At 38.5% G+C, this 24,175-nt stretch overlaps 6 protein-coding genes across 7 annotated transcripts in view; 5 read left to right on the top strand and 1 right to left on the bottom strand.

Annotated features, from left to right (window-relative positions):
* LOC143912989 (dipeptidyl peptidase 9) overlaps positions 1–24,175 on the bottom strand; it is a 557,546-nt gene that overhangs the window by 339,913 nt on the left and 193,458 nt on the right. The gene's annotated exons all lie outside the window — the stretch shown is intronic.
* Positions 1–24,175, top strand: part of LOC143913038 (uncharacterized) — a 139,747-nt gene that overhangs the window by 3,533 nt on the left and 112,039 nt on the right. The window lies entirely within an intron of this gene.
* Positions 132–4,679, top strand: LOC143912995 (uncharacterized). The gene is made up of 4 exons (XM_077432483.1): positions 132–342; positions 437–580; positions 645–866; positions 987–4,679. The coding sequence occupies exons 2-4, from the start codon at positions 482–484 to the stop codon at positions 2,604–2,606; spliced, it is 1,941 nt and encodes a 646-aa protein (XP_077288609.1). The 5' UTR covers positions 132–342; positions 437–481; the 3' UTR covers positions 2,607–4,679.
* LOC143913042 (uncharacterized) overlaps positions 3,723–24,175 on the top strand; it is a 253,269-nt gene continuing 232,816 nt past the window's right edge. Inside the window, exon 1 of the mRNA XM_077432555.1 lies at positions 3,723–4,755. Coding sequence (XP_077288681.1) covers positions 3,990–4,466 — 477 coding nt within the window. The 5' untranslated portion in view covers positions 3,723–3,989 and the 3' untranslated portion in view covers positions 4,467–4,755. The remainder of the gene's footprint in view (positions 4,756–24,175) is intronic.
* Positions 9,480–12,196, top strand: LOC143912996 (uncharacterized). The gene is made up of 3 exons (XM_077432484.1): positions 9,480–9,819; positions 9,884–10,156; positions 10,226–12,196. The coding sequence occupies exons 1-3, from the start codon at positions 9,721–9,723 to the stop codon at positions 11,765–11,767; spliced, it is 1,914 nt and encodes a 637-aa protein (XP_077288610.1). The 5' UTR covers positions 9,480–9,720; the 3' UTR covers positions 11,768–12,196.
* On the top strand, positions 21,450–24,044 carry LOC143913017 (uncharacterized). Its single transcript, XM_077432518.1, has 3 exons — positions 21,450–21,613; positions 21,678–21,950; positions 22,020–24,044. Exons 1-3 carry the CDS (start codon positions 21,515–21,517, stop codon positions 23,139–23,141), a joined length of 1,494 nt encoding a protein of 497 aa, XP_077288644.1. The 5' UTR covers positions 21,450–21,514; the 3' UTR covers positions 23,142–24,044.

The following is a 24,175-nucleotide window of genomic DNA, read 5'->3' as shown; positions in this document are numbered from 1 at the left end:
CATATAGTACATACATTATTGTATATTTTTTTTTAATATTTGCGCAAAACCATGTCGAAAGATTGAACAGCTGTCAACTGTCACTATCGATAATTGGTACAAAACAGCAAAACGGCAGACTCATGGCACGTAATTCGCGTGTATATTTCCACGATGGCCAAAAAAACGGATACGATACGTTGACGGATGATGCTGTAAGGTATGAACAGGAAATGTCGGGTACTGCTGTAAGCCTGCCGTGGCGTAAACGTGACGGTTGGTATGAATATACCCATACAAAATGTACCGAAGAATACTTTTCGTACGGCCGGATACCTGCTAAAGTCGGTACGTGCTGACTAGGTATGAACAGACCTTAACTCGTGCTTCGATAACCTGCTATTCAAACTACTCGATTCGATCAACTCGCCGGATTTACTTTGTTTATTTTTGACAGCTTACTCGAGCGTATTTAGTTTTGACAGCATACTGGGCCGACGCAATGGAGTGCAGGCTTTGTCTTGGTTCTGCTCCGACTGTCTCCATCCACGACAATCCTCATCCACTGGCACAACGCATTCGGGCCTGTTGTCGGCTACTGGTCAGTTACTTTTATCCTATTGTTATCCAAATTAACTATTCATAACTACCTTTCTCATTTGCAGGTTAAAAGAGGTGACGGGTTACCAGATGCGATTTGCCTTTCCTGTGTCAATAATTTAGAATTGCTCAACAGTTTTCGAAACGATTGTCTTCAAAGCAACGAAAAGTCGAAGCTGGCGTTAAATGAGTGTTTGAATGTGAAGACAGAAGAAGTTTTACTGGAAGACTTTAAATGGGAGGTTGAATCAGTTGTTGATTCATCAGCAAATGTTTGTAATGACAAGGTAAATGACTGGAAATTCATTGCCTTAGAAAGAAGCAATATTACATCTCCGGAATAGTTATTTCTTGCTGAAAACGTATTGTATTCGTTTTAATAATATAATATTTGTTTTATATTACAGATACACATAGGAAAGGTTGCTTCGGGTGATTTCAAGGGAGATAATGATGAAATTCCATCGAAAGACTCTCCATTACCGAATATTTACGAATGTAATATTTGTCTGAAGTCATTTAGTCTTAAAAGTAAACTTGTTTTACACATGAAATCTCATACTAAGGCAAAGTCACACAAATGTGACGTTTGTTTAAAATCATTTACTCGAAGTAATAATCTTCATACACACATGATGTCTCACACGGGGGAAAAGCCATACATATGTAACGTTTGTTTAAAATCATTTGTTTGTAAACGAGATCTTGATAACCACCTGAGAACTCACACGGGGGAAAAGCCATACAAATGTGATGTTTGTTTAAAAGCATTTACTCAAAGTAGTAATCTCCAGACGCACATGAGATCTCACACAGGGGATAAGCCATACAAATGTAATATTTGTTTCAAATCATTTGCTGTAAAAAGTTATCTTACTATACACATGAAAACGCATGTGGGGAAAAAGCCATACATATGTCACGTTTGTTTAAAATCATGTGTTTGTAAACGTGATCTCGATAACCACATGAGAACTCACACGGGAGAAAAGCCACACAAATGTGATGTTTGCTTGAAATCATTTAGTCAAATTAGTAATCTTCATACACACATGAGATCTCACGCAGGTGAAAAGCCATACACATGTGATATTTGTTTAAAATCATTTTCTGTAAAACGTTATCTTTGTATACACTTGAAATCGCACATAGGGGAAAAACCGTACAAATGCGATATTTGTATGAAATCCTTTACTCAAAAAAATCGTCTTGTTGAACACATGAGATGTCACACGGGGGAAACGCCATACAAATGTAATATTTGTTTAAAATCATTTGCTCTAAAAAGTTATCTTAGTATACATGTGAAATTGCACATGGGGGAAATACCATATAAATGTGATATTTGTTTGAAATCATTTACTCAAAGTAGTAATCTTTATGCACACTTGAGATCTCATACAGTGGAAAAGCCATACAAATGTAACATTTGTTTAAAATCATTTGCTGTAAAAAGTTATCTTAATTCACACGTGAAATTGCACATGGAGGTAAAGCCGTACAACTGTAACATTTGTTTGAAATCATTTGCTCTAAAAAATCGTCTTGGTACACACATGAGATCTCACACAAAAGAAAAGCCATACAAATGTGATGTTTGCTTAAAATCATTTACTCAAAGTAGTAATCTCAATACACACATGATATCTCACACAGGGGAAAAGCCATACAAATGTAATATTTGTTTAAAATCATTTGCTGTAAACAGTTATCTTCGTATACACATGAAAACGCACGTGGGGACAAAGCCATTCATATGTCACGTTTGTTTAAAAGCATGTGTTTGTAAACGGGATCTCGTTATCCACATGAGAACTCACACGGGGGAAAAGCCACATAAATGTGATGTTTGCTTAAAATCATTTAGTCAAAGTAGTAATCTCAATACACATATGAGATCTCACACGGGGGAAAAACCATACAAATGTGATATTTGTTCAAAATCATTTTCTGTGAAACGTTATCTTCGTACGCACGTGAAATCGCACATAGAAGAAAAACTGTACGAATTCGATTTTTCTATGTAATCCTTTACTCAAAAAAATCGTCTTGGTGAACACTTGAGATGTCACACGGGGGAAACGCCATACAAATGGAATATTTGTTTAAGAATTTAATTTTGAATTCAAGAATAGTATAGGCATTAAATCTATATGCAATATTAAAGGGAAAATTGGCAAAACGACGGGCATCAAATATTATCAAATAACGAAACTTGAGTGAATAATATTACGGTCGAATGTTTACATTCACTGTAAAAATCAATTCAAAGACGCATTTTGGTGATTATTCAATATCGAGGCGGCGGTACGAAATATTAAAATATAATATAAAGTGTAATAATATCTAAAAGTTGTTTTATTCACAAAAAATATTTTCAATACCTCACAACAAATATTAACCTAGAAATGTAAGAAAAAGTTGCAAGCATTGTCCGAACCTCATAAGGGTGAAATCACAAAAACTCGGTTTTCTGTCAGATTTTGCCAATTTATCTGATTTTTATTGAAACGGTTCCAACAAATTGGCAACCTTACTCATTTTCTTGCAAATTTTGAATTTTCGGCATTTCGAATTTCGATCAATTGTATTAAATGCTTGAAAAATTGATATTTGATATTTGCATTTGTTTTGTATAATACTGTAAGGCAGGTAAGGTATGTTGACCGTATCCCGGCCTAACGAAACACATGTTGTGTAGTTTGAAAGAGGATCGTTTATTTTCGTTCAATTGGTACAATGGTTATTGTATGTACGAAGAGGTTTCTTCGGATATGCGATCTGGTTGAACTCCAGAGGCACACTCTGCTGTTTGGGGGTGGCGCGTCGCTATTTATACGATTCCAGAACACGTGTTGTGTGCATTTACTTTGTTCTTTGGGCACGTGTACTTGTGACACGTGTTGAGCGCAAATGCGGGCACGGTCACAGGGGTCGTTGCCCTTGAGTTTATGCGTGTTTGGACAGGATCGATGATGAGATCGCTGGTGTTGATGTAATATAGCATGAGTTGTACTATATGCCTACAATACTTTGTACAATTTTCGATAATAGTGTGGCGGCTCGCTTATACGACATGGTCGAGTTTGGTTGCCTTCCTGCGAGTGGGGACCAACCCGGCTGGGTTCGGACAGCCGCTACTCACTCTGTCTTCAGCTGTCATATAATAAACACGTGCATTAACATGCCAGTCGTCTCATTCGTTCATCCTCCATACTGGTGACCCCCGACATCGAGCCACGCAGCCTCGATCAATTTCAACATGCCGCTCATCCCTGCCTCTACGAGCCAGGCGGGAGAAGCTACCCGCCGCGCCCCCATCGCCATCAACACGCGTCGCGGCCCGCGGGTGACAATAAACGAGCAGACACGGCTACCTACCTACCTACCGACGTCCAGCCACAACGTCGATGACAGGTGCTTACAAAAATGGGGGAGCGAATGAGACGACGATCTTGACAGCTGGATGTGGAGTCATGCGCGATCCACTACACATAGAACGGTCATCCAGCACCACAAGACATACACCACCTCAGCACCATCATCATCATCATCATCATCAAGGCCCCGTCCGTCCCCACGAGCGTCGTCACGCCGAGACGGGCGGTAGCGCTACAACACCTCCACGAGCCACAACGACTCACAGTCCAGCTCGGAGTATCATCAACCACATCGATGCCCCTGCCGCCCCCGCCGCCCCACCAACCGACATCAGCCTCGGAAGAGCGGCGCCGCCGCAGCATCGCATCGCATCGGCGCGACCATCGGACCACCCACCGTCCTGCTCGCGACGTCACCGCCCTCGAATCTACCGACCATTCAGGGCGGTACACCTATGTACACAGCGGATGACCCACGTCAACAATTTTTTTCTCCCCACTCAATAATTTTTTTGCTTTTTGTGTAACAATAACTTTTTTTCTTTTGTAAAATTTGTTTCTTTGTAATTTTGGTATCGCTGATGCTGGGGGGGGAGTGATGTGGCGGCTCGCTTATACGACATGGTCGAGTTTGGTTGCCTTCCTGCGAGTGGGGACCAACCCGGCTGGGTTCGGACAGCCGCTACTCACTCTGTCTTCAGCTGTCATATAATAAACACGTGCATTAACATGCCAGTCGTCTCATTCGTTCATCCTCCATAATAGATATCGTATTTAATTATAAAAATATATATGGGTGCATACCTGTAAAATAAATAAATGTAACTTATATGTTTGATCACTCTGTAATGCCACTGTATTATGATATATGTTTACATCGTAGTGAATAGAAAATGACAAATTTTCAATGGAAGGAGTGTTAATTTTCAATGGAAGGAGTGTTAATTTGCAATTCAATTTGTTTTCATATGATTTAAAATCAATTTTTTGGAAATACAATAATTTCAAAACTATACCATGTTGAGGATAGTAAAAATATAATTTAACCTTTTCCAGTAGGGTTTTTATGTGGGAAAATGTGTGCAGAGAGAACTGGGTGCGTGTTGCAGCTTCATCCTAGAACGGCTCAAAGGAGATGAAACTATGCACGGGACCGTTATGCTAATATTGTGAATACCGATCAACCATTGTATTGATGTTAATGAAATTTCTTTGTAAAATACTTCAACGAGAGATGGAAGTCGAGGGTAGTTATAAATTGTAACCGAGGCATTTGCACAACACTTCGCACAACCATTACGCCATACCTTTCATCGAAACACGTTCCTTGACTATACAATATTCGCATGAATAAAGAATTGCAGACGAACGGTTTGAATAAAAATAATAATTTATTATAATATTCAGTACAAGAGCTGATTACAGACTAACTTAAATTCTAACAATGTCCAGTTTATATACTCTTTAGCAAACAATGAATGTGTTGAAGACACGTGTTGTACAATATCGGTTAGTCAGTGCATGGGTGTGGTACATATCAATAGTGCTATTCTTTAATAAGGTGTGTCATAAATCAATGGTGTACTTATAAAATTAGGTGTGTCTTATCTCTACTGGTTAGTCGTTTGTTCTTAATATTAATTACACATCATGTGACAACGAAGGAGTCATAGTGAATGTGTCATAGAAGTGATGAATGAGTACAATGGTCGGGGGTTGTCTTCAGCCCTTAACTCACGCATAGAGCGATTCACCATCCCGCCTGAAATGCATATTTTTCACTCAATAAAACTATGCAGAGGTTTCCGTGTTCTCGTATAACCTTCTATGCTTGTTATTTAACATTATTATTTTTTTAATATTTATTTTGAATTGGGAAACTTGGCAAACAAATTAAAAATATAAGTATTTTATATTTAAAAAAACGTCGTTAACTTTAATGCAACTTCAACTACATTTATTACTTTAATAATCCTCAATCATAATTTTGAAATCGAGCTGAAAGTATAGTATTATATTATGCACATGTACACAAAACAAACCATCATGCTTTCAAATGTTAATTGTGTTATTAACATCAACAATCAAACATAGACGTAAAATACGTTCTATGTACATATCTTAAACATCACATACAATATAGTTCGCACTAAAAATATCAGGTGTGGGGCAACGTACGGTAAAAGTTAAACTAACGAAATCCATTCGTTAAAATAACGGAATCCATTCCATCCATCCATTAAAAAACACAAGCGATTTAATACCCAGAAACATTTTTATTTTATTTTAAAAAGCCTATTCACTTTATTTTAAAAAACCTAACAGGTAAACTTCAATGCGGCTTCCTAGCCAATTACAAACATTACAGCATTTTTTTGAATTACATAAATCGCTGAGTTTCAGTATGCTGAAAAACAGCGAGCTCCGAGTTATAAGGCAATATAATTTTTTTATGGAAGTGCAACGAAACGATTATAGTGTGCATTTTAAACTGGGGCCAGCCGTTCCTAATTGGACGCACAATTAGTGCACGTTCCATTATCTCGGCAAAGTCCGTACTAGCACACTTTCCGCGAATGCCAGTCCTCAGCCAAAGCCAGTTCACTGTTTTTCAAACGGCATTGGACATCATGGGAAGAAAATGAGCTTTTTTTGCAGTCAGTTGCCAAAAAATAAAAAGTAAAAAACAGTAGCCTTGGGAAAAGCTCTAGGCGAATTTTATTCAGGTGCGCTTCGGTCATCAGTGATTCTATGTATAGGTATAATAGGTATATATGTATGTATGTTGATATGTACAAAAAATATTGGGTAAACATTGACTAATCTATATTGTAAATTAATTTATGTATATAGAGATAAATAAGGAATTAAGTATATTCAGAAAATAAGGAATACCAAAAGCCACTTATCTATTGTCGCAACCGGTGTTGATGTCACGTCGACCTGCATTTTTCAGCATTATGAAACAGCTCGTTAAGTCCACCATTAGGGTATGGAGTGAAACATGACGAAAGCTCTCCGAGTATATACACACATAAATAACTATTAATTTAGACAGCATCATATTTCATTTCGGCCAACGCAGTGGGAGCGTCAGCAGTTAAAAAAAAATAAGAACCACCAACATATCCGCGCCTATCAAATTAATTTTCTGCAAAAAACGAAACCGTGTATTGGACGAAATTTATGCGCGAAAAACTAACACGTTAGGGCCTCAGCAAACTTGCCGGATCGTCCCGTGCGGCCCGCAAACTGCCGGTAGCCGTTCCGGACGATCGCGGCCGCATTGAGGGGGGAAGCCGCAATCCGCCTCGATCGTAACAATTTTTTAAATTTCGTCCCATGCTCGTTTCTTTGCGATCCTATCACAGTAGCTTTTGTCTTTCAAGTCCCAAAGGCATACTCCACTTTGGACTTCATGAATGAATCGACCGGTGTCGAAAATCGTGTATTACTCAAACTATAAACGAATGCCGCGCCGACGACCGACTGACAACCGCATGCGGAATTGAAACATCGCACGACGGGCTTGCAGGCGGTCCGCATGGTGTGGCGGCTATCGCTCATTCGTATGAAAAAACGCTTCAAAATGGTTAGAAACCGCATAAGGAAGACTGAAATAGGTCTACACGACGAAAAAGCTATGAGAGAGGCTATTGAGCTGGTTGAAAGAGGAACCTTCAACAAGCTCAGCAGCCCAGATACAAACACAGGATCACACGGTTCAATAACCATCAATCGACCTGACTCATGAACAACCATCCACAAAGGCACCAACTCAGATGCAACATGTCGAGGAGGGAAATTTGACAAGTCCCATAGCATGTAGAGGATACCCAATGGCTAAAGAAAGAAAGAACACGAGGAAAGGTAGAAAACGAGGAAAATCTTGCATCGCCACTGATACACCTGTTAAAGAAGAATTTGAAAGAAATGCTGAAACTAAAAGTAAACGTAAAATAGCAAAAATATCTAAGGAAAGAAAATACCTTGACAAAGTGCAACAAATCACAAAGAATATTTTTAATGACTCTGAAGAAAATATGAGCTCTTCTGAATCAAATGATTCAACAGACACAGACCAGGACATCCCACTATCCTGTTATGAGGCACCGAAAAAAGATGATTTTGTGGTGGTCCAATTTCGAGGGAAACAAATCAAATATTTTATTGGACAACTGCTAACTGACTGTGACAAAGAAAATTATGAATATGATATCAGCTACCTCAGGAAAAGTGGCAAGTTTGACGGATTTTACTTTCCTCTTGAACCTGACATGGCAGGTGTGTCCAAAAATGACATAGTTCTCAAATTATAGCCACGGATAAGACAAACATCAACAAAACGGCAGGCCAACATTTTGTACTTTCCACAACGCATCTTAAGAATGTATAATTTCCTGAATAATTCCTGAGTTTACTGGTATGTTCCACTGTGCCCCTAGGGGTGTTCCACTCTACCCCAGACCTGAGGCACAGTGGAACAAAGTTCTGATCTCGGAAAAATGCCTGTAATTATTTTACTATGAACATTTTTTCATATTTTTTGTTTTGAAATGATTAATCAAAGACTACTTAAGATTTTATAAAAGATTTTAAACTGATTGAATAAAGGTTTATTTTTCTAAAAATACGTTTTTCGTTCCACTGTGCCCCCTGTGACCCTAATGAAAATAAAATGCGTCGGAATAAATTCTAATAAATGATGTTATTTAATTTAAGAAAAAAAACCCGTCAAATAAAACGGTCATTGTTTTTTTTTATAATTCAAATATCACGTGTATTTGAGAGTCTAGTAATAAAATTTAAAGGTAGTTTACTCGTCTTCTTATTTACGTATCATCATGGTACTTTCAATAACTTATTACATTAATAAAAATCTAAGTTTCGGATGATGAATCTAACCGGTCTCCGTGACGGGCCGGAATGTGAAATTACCGAAAACGCAAATATCGGAAGGCAAAGATCGAAAATCGAAAGATCTTAAGTCGAAAGATAAAAAAAAGGGTGCATGGTAAACGGTACCTACTCACTTAATTTGCGCGAGCAGGATACAACAGGAACAAGAGGAACAGGCTTTTCCTCCCGTATAAATGTGCGCGCTCAGAATACGGGAGTAAAAGCCTGTTCCTCTTGTTCCTGTTGTATCCTGCTCGCGCCAATTAAGTGACTATGTGCAGTTTACCATGCACCCTTTTTTTGATCTTTCGACTTGAGAATGTGTATACTGGGAGGTTTGCAGCCCCGCAGCCCATGTGAACGACAAAAATAGCATGCATTTATACTGTACTGGGAGTACTGCAGCCCTGCAGCCCAATGCACGAGCCGCCACTGGATCTTTGCCTTCCGATATTTGCGTTTTCGGTAATTTCACATTCCGGCCCGTGAGGTAGACCCGAATCAAACGTATGTACATCAGTGCTACTCAAACTATGGTCCGCGGCCCAGTTCTGGTCCGTGGAACGGCGATAGCCGAGCCGCGGAGAAAGACGTAATTAAAAAAATAAAACAATAGCTTATGACTATGAATCCAGATTATTTATATTTGCAAGAAATTCACGCGCTATGCCCTTTTTGTCTTTAACAATGTGTCTTCTGTTATTTGAAATAAGAAAAATACGTAATTCGAATAACTCGTGCTTCGATAACCTGCTATTCAAACTACTCGTTTCGATCAACTCATTTTCGCCGGATTTACTTTATGTATTTTTGACAGCTTACTCGAGCGTATTTAGTTTTGACAGCATACTGGGCCGACGCAATGGAGTGCAGGCTTTGTCTTGGTTCTGCTCCGACTGTCTCCATCCACGACAATCCTCATCCACTGGCACAGCTCATACGAACCTCTTGTCGACTGCCGGTTAGTTACTTATATCCTATTGTTATCCAAATTAACTATTCATAACTGCCCTTCTCATTTGCAGGTTAAAAGAGGTGACGGGTTACCAGATGCGATTTGCCTTTCATGTGTCAATAATTTGGAATTGCTCAACAGTTTTCGAAACGATTGTCTTCAAAGCAACGAAACGTCGAAGCTGACGTTGAATGAGAGTTTGGATTTTAAGACGGAAGAAGTTTTACTGGAAGATTTAAATTGGGAGGATGAGTCAGATGTTAATTCGCCACCAAATAATTGCAAGGATGAGGCGGATGAATGGAAATCTAGTGCGTTAGAAAAAAGCGATTCCAAATCTCCGGTATAGTTGTTTCTTGTTGAAAACGTATTGTATTCGTTTTAATAATATAATATTTGTTTTATATTACAGATACATATAGGAAAGGTTGCTTCGGGTGATTTCAAGGGAGATAATGATGAAATTCCATCGAAAGACTCTCCATTACCGAATATTTACGAATGTAATATTTGTCTGAAGTCATTTAGTCTTAAAAGTAAACTTGTTTTACACATGAAATCTCATACTAAGGCAAAGTCACACAAATGTGACGTTTGTTTAAAATCATTTACTCGAAGTAAAAATCTTCATACACACATGATGTCTCACACGGGGCAAAAGTCATACTTATGTAACGTTTGTTTAAAATCATTTGTTTGTAAACGAGATATTGATAAACACCTGAGAACTCACACGGGGGAAAAGCCATACAAATGTGATGTTTGCTTAAAATCATTTACTAAAAGTAGTAATCTTCAGACGCACATGAGATCTCACACAGGGGAAAAGCCATACAAATGTGACGTTTGTGTAAAATCATTTTCTCAAAGTATTAATCTTCGTACACACATGATGTCTCACACGGGGGAAAAGCCATACAAATGTGATGTTTGCTTAAAATCATTTACTCAAAGCAGTAAACTCCAGACGCACATGAGATCTCACACAGGGGAAAAGCCATACAAATGTGACGTTTGTGTAAAATCATTTACTCAAAGTATTAATCTTCGTACACACATGATGTCTCACACGGGGGAAAAGCCATACATATGTAACGTTTGTTTAAAATCATTTGTTTGTAGACGGGATCTTGATAACCATCTGAGAACTCACACGGGGGAAAAGCCATACAAATGTGATGTTTGCTTAAAATCATTTACTAAAAGTAGTAATCTCAATACCCACATGATATCTCACACAGGGGAAAAGCCATACAAATGTAATATTTGTTTAAAATCATTTGCTGTAAACAGTTATCTTCGTACACACATGAAAACGCACGTGGGGACAAAGCCATTCATATGTCACATTTGTTTAAAAGCATGTGTTTGTAAACGGGATCTCGTTATCCACATGAGAACTCACACGGGGGAAAAGCCACATAAATGTGATGTTTGCTTAAAAGCATTTACTCAAAGTAGTAATCTCCAGACGCACATGAGATCTCACACAGGGGATAAGCCATACAAATGTAATATTTGTTTCAAATCATTTGCTGTAAAAAGTTATCTTCGTATACACATGAAAAGGCACGTGGGGACAAAGCCATTCATATGTCACGTTTGTTTAAAATCATGTGTTTTTAAACGTGATCTCGTTATCCACATGAGAACTCACACGGGGGAAAAGCCACACAAATGTGATGTTTGCTTGAAATCATTTTGTCAAATTAGTAATCTTCATAGCCACATGAGATGTCACACGGGGGAAACGCCATACAAATGTAATATATGTTTAAAATCATTTTCTCTAAAAAGTTATCTTATTATACATATGAAATTGCACATGGGGGAAATGCCGTATAAATGTGATATTTGTTTGAAATCATTTACTCAAAGTAGTAATCTTTATGCACACTTGAGATCTCATATGGTGGAAAAGCCACACAAATGGAATATTTGTTTAAGAATTTAATTTTAAATTTAAGAATAGTGTTCAGACTATGTCTGATGATCGGCTTTCGTGGCCTTACGACCCACGATTTGGCGAATACATTTTTGTGCTGGCCACCCTGAGCCAGCGGTTGGCACACAAACTGACAGTAGTCGATAACGGTTTGGCGCGCAAACACTGGGTGTTTGCGGGGTCCTCGCTCCTTGCCACCGACCACCAGCTGGAGACTGGTGGGTTGAGACGATACTTTGAGACCAGCTCCAGTATCCGTCCAGTGTGCACCAGAGGAAGCCTGGTCTGTCTTCGTCCAGAAGGCAGACAACTCAGCTACGCGTGGCTAACCTCAAAAAGCACTCGTGGTTTTTTTTGTTTACTCCCCCCCTTGCCCCTCTGCTTGATCTCTGTATAATTTATATATATAAAATACAGTCGCCATACAAACAGACTTACAACCTGTTGTTGTTATATTCTCCCGTCCCCTTTTCCACATCACGCATCCCACGCACACTACGATAGAGAAAGGGACAGAGCAGAGCAGCCGACATCAGCAGAAACCAGTCCCGCCCACGCTTACCACGAGCTATCTCACAAAACCGACGCAGGTGTTTCTTGACTGAGGAGCCTGGCGTCTGTACAAATAGTATGGGCATCAAATCACTGGAATGGCCGGGAAACCGTTTGAAAAACTATATGCAATATTAAAGGGAAAATTGGCAAAACGACGGGCATCAAATCTATTGTTTAAGAATTTAATTTTGAATTTAAGAATAGTATAGGCATCAAATCTATATGTAATATTAAAGGGAAAATTGGCAAAACGACGGACTTCAAATATTATCAAATAACGAAACTTGAGTGAATAATATTACGGTCGAATGTTTACATTCACTGTAAAAATCAATGCAAAGACGCATTTTGGAGATTACTCAATATCTAGGCGGTGGTACGAAATATTAAAATATAATATAAAGTGTAATAATATCTAAAATTTGTTTTATTCACAAAAATATTTTCAATACCTCACAACAAATATTAACCTAGAAATGTAAGTAAAAGTTGCAAGCATTGTCCGAACCTCATAAGGGCGAAATCACACATTAAGTTGCTACCTATAACTTAAGTTCCACTTAAAAACTCTGTTTTCTGTCAGATTTTGCCAATTTATCTGATTTTTATTGAAACGGTTCCAACAAATTGGCAACCTTACTCATTTTCTTGCAAATTTCGAATTTCGATCAATTGTATTAATTGCTTGAAAAATTGATATTAGATATTTGCATTTGTTTTGTATAATACTAATAATACTGTAAGGCAGGGAAGGTATGTTGACCGGATCCCGGCCTAACGAAACACATGTGTAGTTTGAAAGAGGATCGTTTATTTTCGTTCAATTGGTATAATGGTTATTGTATGTACGAAGAGGTTTCTTCGGATATGTGATCTGGTTGAACTCCAGAGGCACACTCTGCTGTTTGGGGGTGGCGCGTCGCTATTTATACGATTCCAGAACACGTGTTGTGTGCATTTCCTTTGTTCTTTGGGCACGTGTACTTGTGACACGTGTTGAGCGCGGATGCTTCGTTTTTCGGGCACGGTCACAGGGGTCGTTGCCCTTGAGTTTATGCGTGTTTGGACAGGATCGATGATGAGATCGCTGGTATTGATGTAATATAGCATGAGTTGTACTATATGCCTACAATACTTTGTACAATTTTTGATAATTGGTATCGTATTTAATTATAAAAATATTTAAGGGTGCATACCTGTAAAATAAATATATGTAACTTATATGTTTGATCACTCTGTAATGCCACTGTAGTATGATATATGTTTACATCGTAGTGAATAGAAAATGAGAAATTTTCTATGGAAGAAGTGTTAATTTGCAATTCAATTAGTTTTCATATGATTTAAAATCAATTTTTTGAAATACAATTATTTAAAAACTGAAATACCATGTTGAGGATAGTAAAAATATAATTTAAACTTTTCCAGTAGGGTTTTTATGTGGGAAAATGTATGCAGAGAGAACTGGGTGCGCGTTGCAGCTTCATCCGAGAACGGCTCAAAGGAGATGAAACTATGCACGGGACCGTTATGCTAATATTGTGAACACCGATCAACCATTGTATTGTTGCGTAGGGGTGGGTGGAGGATCCAAGTAAAAGGCCAACAGTCGTTTCACAGCATTTATCGATGATTAAGGAGATACACGCAGTGTCACTGCTAAGTCCAGAATCACAATCACAAGGGTAAATCTCTCAGGACGCCTAATCTGCTTACCTGTTGTATATTCACGTATTCGGATATGTATTTTCCACGACATTGGGTCTCCCCGTACCGATTCTGAGAAATACCTAATAACGGTCATTGTTTAGCCTAAATGCACTTAGAGTCCAGATTTAATCTTTGGAAGTAAGTGCATGCATTTAGTTAACCGATAACAGATATCCGTTGGTCTATCAGATTGGATAAATGTTGGTTGGTCAGTCGGCGGAGTCAATCAAGTCACTTTTGGGAGGATAGAGGCACCGCTTCAGAGGGAATGGCAACGGAAGCACGTTCTGGGTGGAACGTTGGTCTGCAGCAGGATGCTGGGCCACATGACAGGAAGACGGGGCCACCGCAACAAATTTGGACGTTGGGGAAACGAGCGACTTGGATCAACCACGTGAGGGCATTTGAAACCGAAGAAACGCCAGATCGCGACTTCAACGAGAGAGAGCGGAACAATTGATATACGTCAACATCGAAAAAAATCTAGTTGGAAACTAGTGGAAACACGAGTACCTGAAAAAATACACAGTTGCAGCAGTGTTTAGATCATTTCGCAGATGTAACGGGAAAATACATCAGAAAGAAATGGATTTCAGTTGGGTCAATGGAACGGAAAAGAAGCACATTCAACAGAGTGGCAGACTGTTGGGTGCACATTTACCAAGGTCAATGGAACGGAAAAGAAACACAACCAGCAGAGTGGCAGACTGAGGTGTGCACATTTTCCAGGGTCAAGGGAACGGAAAAGAAGCACCACCAACAGAGTGGCAGACTGAGGGGTGCACATTTTCCAGGGTCAACCGTCATTTTTGTGAGGATGGTGGCGATTCTTGTGGGACATGGCTTTGGAGCACGTTCTGGGTTGAACGTTGGTCTGCAGCAGGATGCTGGACCACATGACAGAGGAACACTGGGCCACCATAGCAAATTTGGACGATGGTGACACGAGAGACATGGACCAAGTCACTTTTGTGAGGATGGGAGCGATTCTTGTGGGACATGGCTTTGGAGCACGTTCTGGGTTGAACGTTGGTCTGCAGCAGGATGCTGGGCCACATGACAGGAATACGGGGCTGCCATAGCTAATTTGGACTTTGGTGATACGAGTAACATGGACCAAACACGTGAGAAATTTTGGACCGAAGAGCTAACAAATAATGATTTCCAAATGTAGAACATCGGATGACTAATTTTAGGCGATTAGAAATGTAATGTAACTGTTTCCATTGTAAAGGTGACGTAAATTGAAGTGTAACGAAAGTTTACTGTAATTGTTTACATTGTAAAGGTGTCGTAAATTGAAATGTAACGAAAGTTTAATGCAATTGTTTCCATTGTAAATATGACGTTAATCTAACTGTTACAGAATTTCAATTGTAAAGGTAACGTTAATGTAACGGTAATAGAATTTAAATGTCATTGTTTCCATTGTAACTACTGCAGATTTATCAGTTATGATTTGTTGGTCAATCGGGACAATTTGACCTAAGAGGGAGGCAATGTTACGTACGCCGCGGATTGAGCGAATTGCACTTAGACCAACGGATATCTGTTATCGGCAGTGGCGGCTCGTGATAATTTTTAGTGGCGGGGCTGCACTGAAAAGATGTCTAAAAAATGTCACCATAATTATTTTATCATGTCATAACAGGACAAAATAAGCACAATTTTTGGCGTACGACCACTTACATGTGGATTTAAGTATTATTGAAAAAAAAACTAGCAAAATTCACCACCCATTAAAGGGGTGCGTCCAAACGCGTTGAAGATTTCGAAAAATACGCTGGTACTCCAGTAAGATTGCTAAAAAAAATTCGTTCTTGCTGGTTTCGCGACGCGGATTAAAAAAAACCCCAAAACCTTTCAAAAACTTAACCCCCTAATTCGTAACGAAAAACATTAACCTGTTGACAATGCATCGATACATCGGTTGTTTCATCTGCCATAACAGCTAGATAAGTTGCTTTTTTTATTTCAGCACTTATTTGTTCCCTACACACGTTCAAAATACAATCTAAAAGTTAATTTTGAATAGTTTTCGATGTCCCTTTAAAAACCTAAGAAGTTTGAAAATGTTTTTTTAAAGAATCGTCGAAATTTTGTGAATATTCTAGAAGTCCCCTCATTGGCATTTCAAATTTACCGCAAAATTTAACGCAATCAATAATTTTAAATAAAACAACCCGATTTTTTATTGACGTTTTCGTTATGCTTATCTATTTTCCGCCGACAAGCTTCCCAAAATCGTGAGATTACACACATTTTTTAAGTGTTCGTCACTTCCCTCGTGTTTTTAAATTAATCGTTTAAAAGTTTTAAGTCAATAACTCCTGTTTTCGTCCAAGATGCTTCGCCTGGCGACTCGCCTCCAAACAAAAGACACTGATAACAAAATAACGCGTTTTTTTCTGTACATTTCGTTAACCAATTGTATTTTTTATAAATGTCTGGATTAAATTTTCGCGAGTAACTAAAAGATCTACTAGTTGCAGGCTGTGATATAATTAAATTTGGCGTGAGGCAGCCTAATGCTTTTATAGCGACTTTTTCGGTTCTAGTTTCTAAGTTCTAGTCGCGAAAAGTGCAAATTTTGTAAATATTATACTGAATTCTTTTGTTCTTCCTTTTTTAAAAGAAAAAAAAATCTTAATATATTTAAATAAAAATTACGAGAAAAAGTTAAACAGATTTGAAAAAAGTTTGCTGTTATCAAAATGAAAACGACTCACCGAAGATTTGATGAGGGCTCGTACGCAACCAATTAAGAGTAACGAAAACGAATAAAGCTGTGATCGTGTGATTCAACTAATCAAATGTAAGATCAAGCGCGCGAAATCTTAAACAAACTGACAGATGAATGTCGTTTAACAGGCGAAGGCTGCCGACTGTCCAGCCCAAAACGGAAGAGTGAGTGAAAGAGAAAGAGCTATCTGCAGTTGCAAATAGCTCCTTCTTTTTATCGTTCCGAAACTCCGGGCTGGGCAGCGTTCAGCTCTGCGCTGTAACACTTTACAGCCAGTACAGCAACATTTTAATTCATCTGTCACCATACAAGTTAGTGGGGTCTTCGAAACGGTCAACATTACTTACAATATCACCCTTTTGGATATGGGTGATATTGTAAGTAGTATTTACTCTGTCGAAGGCCCCAATAGTTAAGTCCATCCAACTAATAAAAAAAATATCATTAATAAATAAAATATTAAATGTATTATTAAATATATATCTTAGAATTTTATAGGAGGGTCTGCAGCCCGGCAGCCCATTAGGACGAGCCGCCACTGGTTATCGGATTAACTAAATGCAAGCACGTACTTCCAAAGATTATATCTGGACTCTAAGTGCATTTAGGCTAAACAATGACCGTTATTAGGTATTTCTCAGAATCGGTACGGTAAGACCCAATGTCGTGGAAATACATATCTGAATACGTGACTATACAACAGGTAAACAGATTAGGCCTCCTGAGAGATCTACCCTTTATAAGGCGGTATGTAGGCGATATCATGTCATTCTGGACTGAGCGGTGACAGTGCGTTTATCTCCTGAATCATCAATAAATGCTGTGAAACGACTGTTGGCCTTTTACTTAGATCCTCCACCCACCCGTACCCACCCTTTTTGTGTGCGATTTTTTTACAGAAAAAAACAACTGAAAAAATCGTACGCATGTTTGTTTTTTCGGGCGTCATTTTTTGGCACAACGCGCAACAGTTGGAATCTGTATAGGGTCATAGGGGGCACAGTGGAATGCGGGGCAGAGTGAAACACCTACAATAACTCTGTCCCTATCTTACATTTCGATTGTTTTTATTAACAGCAAAATTAAGAGCACAAGCGGCCATTTTTATTCAGTTGTCAAAGTGAAGTTGTTTGGGCCGCACGTTAAATATTTTGGGAAATCGGTTTTTCGGCATTCATTTCTTATAAATTATTGTGTAATCTTTTTCGATCTACTCAAAATATCGTAGCTACTGGTAAGTGACATTTAAACTGTATATTGGGTATGTAATTTATGATGTATTTTACAACAAAACATAACCTTAAGGTTAACCTAAAAATTTTGATAATTTTTGTTTTCATGAAATCGGGTGTGGGGCACGGCGGAACGGGGCACAGTGGAACATGTTCCACTTTGCCCCGCGGTGTTCCAGTGTGCCCCTAACCATATCTGCTTTTTCAGAAAACGCTTCAAAATGGTTAGAAACCGCATAAGGAAGACTGAAATAGGTCTACACGACGAAAAAGCTATGAGAGAGGCTATTGAGCTGGTTGAAAGAGGAACCTTCAACAAGCTCAGCAGCCCAGATACAAACACAGGATCACACGGTTCAATAACCATCAATCGACCTGACTCATGAACAACCATCCACAAAGGCACCAACTCAGATGCAACATGTCGAGGAGGGAAATTTGACAAGTCCCATAGCATGTAGAGGATACCCAATGGCTAAAGAAAGAAAGAACACGAGGAAAGGTAGAAAACGAGGAAAATCTTGCATCGCCACTGATACACCTGTTAAAGAAGAATTTGAAAGAAATGCTGAAACTAAAAGTAAACGTAAAATAGCAAAAATATCTAAGGAAAGAAAATACCTTGACAAAGTGCAACAAATCACAAAGAATATTTTTAATGACTCTGAAGAAAATATGAGCTCTTCTGAATCAAATGATTCAACAGACACAGACCAGGACATCCCACTATCCTGTTATGAGGCACCGAAAAAAGATGATTTTGTGGTGGTCCAATTTCGAGGGAAACAAATCAAATATTTTATTGGACAACTGCTAACTGACTGTGACAAAGAAAATTATGAATATGATATCAGCTACCTCAGGAAAAGTGGCAAGTTTGACGGATTTTACTTTCCTCTTGAACCTGACATGGCAGGTGTGTCCAAAAATGACATAGTTCTCAAATTATAGCCACGGATAAGACAAACATCAACAAAACGGCAGGCCAACATTTTGTACTTTCCACAACGCATCTTAAGAATGTATAATTTCCTGAATAATTCCTGAGTTTACTGGTATGTTCCACTGTGCCCCTAGGGGTGTTCCACTCTACCCCAGACCTGAGGCACAGTGGAACAAAGTTCTGATCTCGGAAAAATGCCTGTAATTATTTTACTATGAACATTTTTTCATATTTTTTGTTTTGAAATGATAAATCAAAGACTACTTAAGATTTTATAAAAGATTTTAAACTGATTGAATAAAGGTTTATTTTTCTAAAAATACGTTTTTCGTTCCACTGTGCCCCCTGTGACCCTAATGAAAATAAAATGCGTCGGAATAAATTCTAATAAATGATGTTAGTTAATTTAAGAAAAAAAACCCGTCAAATAAAATGGTCATTGTTTTTTTTTATAATTCAAATATCACGTGTATTTGAGAGTCTAGTAATAAAATTTAAAGGTAGTTTACTCGTCTTCTTATTTACGTATCATCATGGTACTTTCAATAACTTATTAGATTAATAAAAATCTAAGTTTCGGATGATGAATCTAACCGGTCTCCGTGACGGGCCGGAATGTGAAATTACCGAAAACGCAAATATCGGAAGGCAAAGATCCAGTGGCGGCTCGTGCATTGGGCTGGTTCGTGGAACGGCGGTAGCCGAGCCGCGGAGAAAGACGTAATTAAAAAAAAAAAACAATAGCTTATGACAACGTTGGATCATCTGATCCACCCTCACTCTTCGCAAAAAAATTATTTGAATGTCGCCACCACGCACCGCAACCCTTACCACACCCCTCATTAATCAGTCAGTGTCGATCTGCATCAATTGGTGCGCGTCATACTTGTGTTATAATTATGACTCCGTCACGCTGAAAATTATCAATGTAAGTACTTATCTGTCTTGAACAGTAAAGGCCCAATGGACAAATTTTTCAATAAGAAACACACAGATACAGAACATTGAAATACTTCTGATTCTTCAGACTCGGATGGTGCACTCACACAAACTGAAGACAATGTAACCGCCGGATCACCCAAAAGAACTCGCCATATTTATATTCGTAAATATGATCCCTTTTACATTCCGTTTGGATTTATTGTTATAAGTGATGATAAAGCTGACTCACCAAAAGCCCAATGTGTAATATGTGGTGAGGTTTCGTCTAACGAAGCGATGAATCCGTCGAAGTTAAAAAGACATTTAAATACAAAACATAAAAATCTGGTTTCAAAACCGAGAGAGCTCTTTTAAAGAAAACGTGCTGATTTTAAATCCCAACAGAAAAATATATTTACTGCATCCCACATAAATACTGTTGCGTAGGGGTGGGTTGAGGATCCAAGTAAAAGGCCAACAGTCGTTTCACAGCATTTATTGATGATTAAGGAGATACAAGCAGTGTCATGGCTAAGTCCAGAATGAATTATATCGCCTACGTACCGCCTTATAAAGGGTAGATCTCTCAGGACGCCTAATCTGTTTACCTGTTGTATAGTAACGTATTCGGATATGTATTTCCAAGACATTGGGTCTTTCCGTACCGATTCTGAGAAATAACTAATAACGGTCATTGTTTAGCCTAAATGCACTTAGAGTCCAGATATAATCTTTGGAAGTAAGTGCATGCATTTAGTTAACCGATAACAGATATCCGTTGGTCTAAGTACAATTCGCTCAATCCACGGCGTACGTAACAATACTAATGCTATGCGAGCCTTATACAAAGTTGCCCTTCGTGTCGATAATAAAAATACTGACCATCTATACATTCTAAAATACTTACACAAAATTAGTTACAAGTAAATAAGTATAGAAATCAGTCAGTTTATTGAACAAAAACATGAAGTGATAAATTTAAAATATTCTCGATATTTTCGAGATTATAATAAACGATTTCTCAAGAAACAAGAATCTCGAACTTTCGTAATAAAATATTCTCGAGAAATGAGAGTCTCGAAATATTACAATAAAATATTCTCGAGTCAAAATTTCTCGAGAATTCTCGAGAAATCTCAAGACGAAATTTCTGGTTGACTTTCGAACAGGACGCGATGATGTCATTTTCACAGCTTGAGTTCGATGAGGGAAATAGGTGATATCAACGACCTAGTTTCGTATAGACAAGTTGTACTATATTCCTACATAAGTGTTGTGGCGACCCCGAGATACTGACCTTAAAACCAACCAGCTGCTGAAATAAACAGTTGTGCATTACCAACACAGTCGTCTCACTCGCCCTACCCTCATAGTGTGTATGCTTCGACACTCCGATGTGCCCTTATAGCCAAAATATGAATCCAGATTATTTATATTTGCAAGAAATTCACGCGCTGTGCCCTTTTTGCCTTTAACAATGTGTCTTCTGTTATTTGAAATAAGAAAAATACGTAATTCGAATAACTCGTGCTTCGATAACCTGCTATTCAAACTACTCGTTTCGATCAACTCATTTTCGCCGGATTTACTTTATGTATTTTTGACAGCTTACTCGAGCGTATTTAGTTTTGACAGCATACTGGGCCGACGCAATGGAGTGCAGGCTTTGTCTTGGTTCTGCTCCGACTGTCTCCATCCACGACAATCCTCATCCACTGGCACAGCTCATACGAACCTCTTGTCGACTGCCGGTTAGTTACTTATATCCTATTGTTATCCAAATTAACTATTCATAACTGCCCTTCTCATTTGCAGGTTAAAAGAGGTGACGGGTTACCAGATGCGATTTGCCTTTCATGTGTCAATAATTTGGAATTGCTCAACAGTTTTCGAAACGATTGTCTTCAAAGCAACGAAACGTCGAAGCTGACGTTGAATGAGAGTTTGGATTTTAAGACGGAAGAAGTTTTACTGGAAGATTTAAATTGGGAGGATGAGTCAGATGTTAATTCGCCACCAAATAATTGCAAGGATGAGGCGGATGAATGGAAATCTAGTGCGTTAGAAAAAAGCGATTCCAAATCTCCGGTATAGTTGTTTCTTGTTGAAAACGTATTGTATTCGTTTTAATAATATAACGTTTGTTTTATATTACAGATACACATAGGAAAGGTTGCTTCGGGTGATTTCAAGGGAGATAATGATGAAATTCCGTCGGAAGACTCTCCATTACCGAATATTTACGAATGTAATATTTGTCTGAAGTCGTTTTGTCTTAAAAGTAAACTTGTTTTACACATGAAATCTCATACTAAGGCAAAGTCACACAAATGTGACGTTTGTTTAAAATCATTTACTCGAAGTAAAAATCTTCATACACACATGATGTCTCACACGGGGCAAAAGTCATACTTATGTAACATTTGTTTAAAATCATTTGTTTGTAAACGAGATATTGATAAACACCTGAGAACTCACACGGGGGAAAAGCCATACAAATGTGATGTTTGCTTAAAATCATTTACTAGAAGTAGTAATCTCAATACCCACATGATATCTCACACAGGGGAAAAGCCATACAAATGTAATATTTGTTTAAAATCATTTGCTGTAAACAGTTATCTTCGTACACACATGAAAACGCACGTGGGGGCAAAGCCATTCATATGTCACATTTGTTTAAAAGCATGTGTTTGTAAACGGGATCTCGTTATCCACATGAGAACTCACACGGGGGAAAAGCCATACAAATGTGATGTTTGCTTAAAATCATTTACTCAAAGCAGTCATCTCCAAACGCACATGAGATCTCACACAGGGGATAAGCCATACAAATGTAATATTTGTTTCAAATCATTTGCTGTAAAAAGCTATCTTCGTATACACATGAAAAGGCACGTGGGGACAAAGCCATTCATATGTCACGTTTGTTTAAAATCATGTGTTTTTAAACGGGATCTCTTTATCCACATGAGAACTCACACGGGGGAAAAGCCACACAAATGTGATTTTTGCTTGAAATCATTTTGTCAAATTAGTAATCTTCATAGCCACATGAGATGTCACACGGGGGAAACGCCATTCAAATGTAATATATGTTTAAAATCATTTTCTCTAAAAAGTTATCTTATTATACATATGAAATTGCACATGGGGGAAATGCCGTATAAATGTGATATTTGTTTGAAATCATTTACTCAAAGTAGTAATCTTTATGAACACTTGAGATCTCATATGGTGGAAAAGCCACACAAATGGAATATTTGTTTAAGAATTTAATTTTAAATTTAAGAATAGTGTTCAGACTATGTCTTATGATCGGCTTTCGTGGCCTTACGACCCACGATTTGGCGGATACATTTTTGTGCTGGCCACCCTGAGACAGCCGTTGGCACACAAACTGACAGTAGTCGATAACGGTTTGGCGCGAAAACACTGTGTGTTTGCGGGGCCCTCGCTCCTTGCCACCGACCACCAGCTGGAGACTGGTGGGTTGAGACGATACTTGGAGACCAGCTCCAGTATCCGTCCGGTGTGCACCAGAGGAAGCCTGGTCTGTCTTCGTCCAGAAGGCAGAAAACTCAGCTACGCGTGGCTAACCTCAAAAAGTACTCGTGGTTTTTTTTGTTTACTCCCCCCCTTGCCCCTCTGCTTGATCTCTGTATAATTTATATATATAAAATACAGTCGCCATACAAACAGACTTACAACCTGTTGTTGTTATATTCTCCCGTCCCCTTTTCCACATCACGCATCCCACGCACACTACGATAGAGAAAGGGACAGAGCAGAGCAGCCGACATCAGCAGAGACCAGACCACCGACGACGAAGGAAGGCGCCTTGAGAAAACCAGTCCCGCCCACGCTTACCACGAGCTATCTCACAAAACCGACGCAGGTGTTTCTCGACTGAGGAGCCTGGCGTCTGTACAAATAGTATGGGCATCAAATCACTGGAATGGCCGGGAAACCGTTTGAAAAACTATATGCAATATTAAAGGGAAAATTGGCAAAACGACGGGCATCAAATATTATCAAATAACGAAACTTGAGTGAATAATATTACGGTCGAATGTTTACATTCACTGTAAAAATCAAGGCAAAGACGCATTTTGGTGATTACTCAATATCCAGGCGGTGGTACGATTATATTAAAATATAATATAAAGTGTAATAATATCTAAAAAGTTGTTTTATTCACAAAAAATATTTTCAATACCTCACAACAAATATTAACCTAGAAATGTAAGAAAAATTTGCAAGCACTGTCCGAACCTCATAAGGGCGAAATCACACATTAAGTTGCTACCTAT

The sequence above is a fragment of the Arctopsyche grandis genome, chromosome 6 (assembly GCF_051622035.1).
Source record: "Arctopsyche grandis isolate Sample6627 chromosome 6, ASM5162203v2, whole genome shotgun sequence".
In the NCBI taxonomy this organism is placed as follows: domain Eukaryota; kingdom Metazoa; phylum Arthropoda; class Insecta; order Trichoptera; family Hydropsychidae; genus Arctopsyche; species Arctopsyche grandis.
This window is presented reverse-complemented; position numbering and strand designations above follow the sequence as displayed.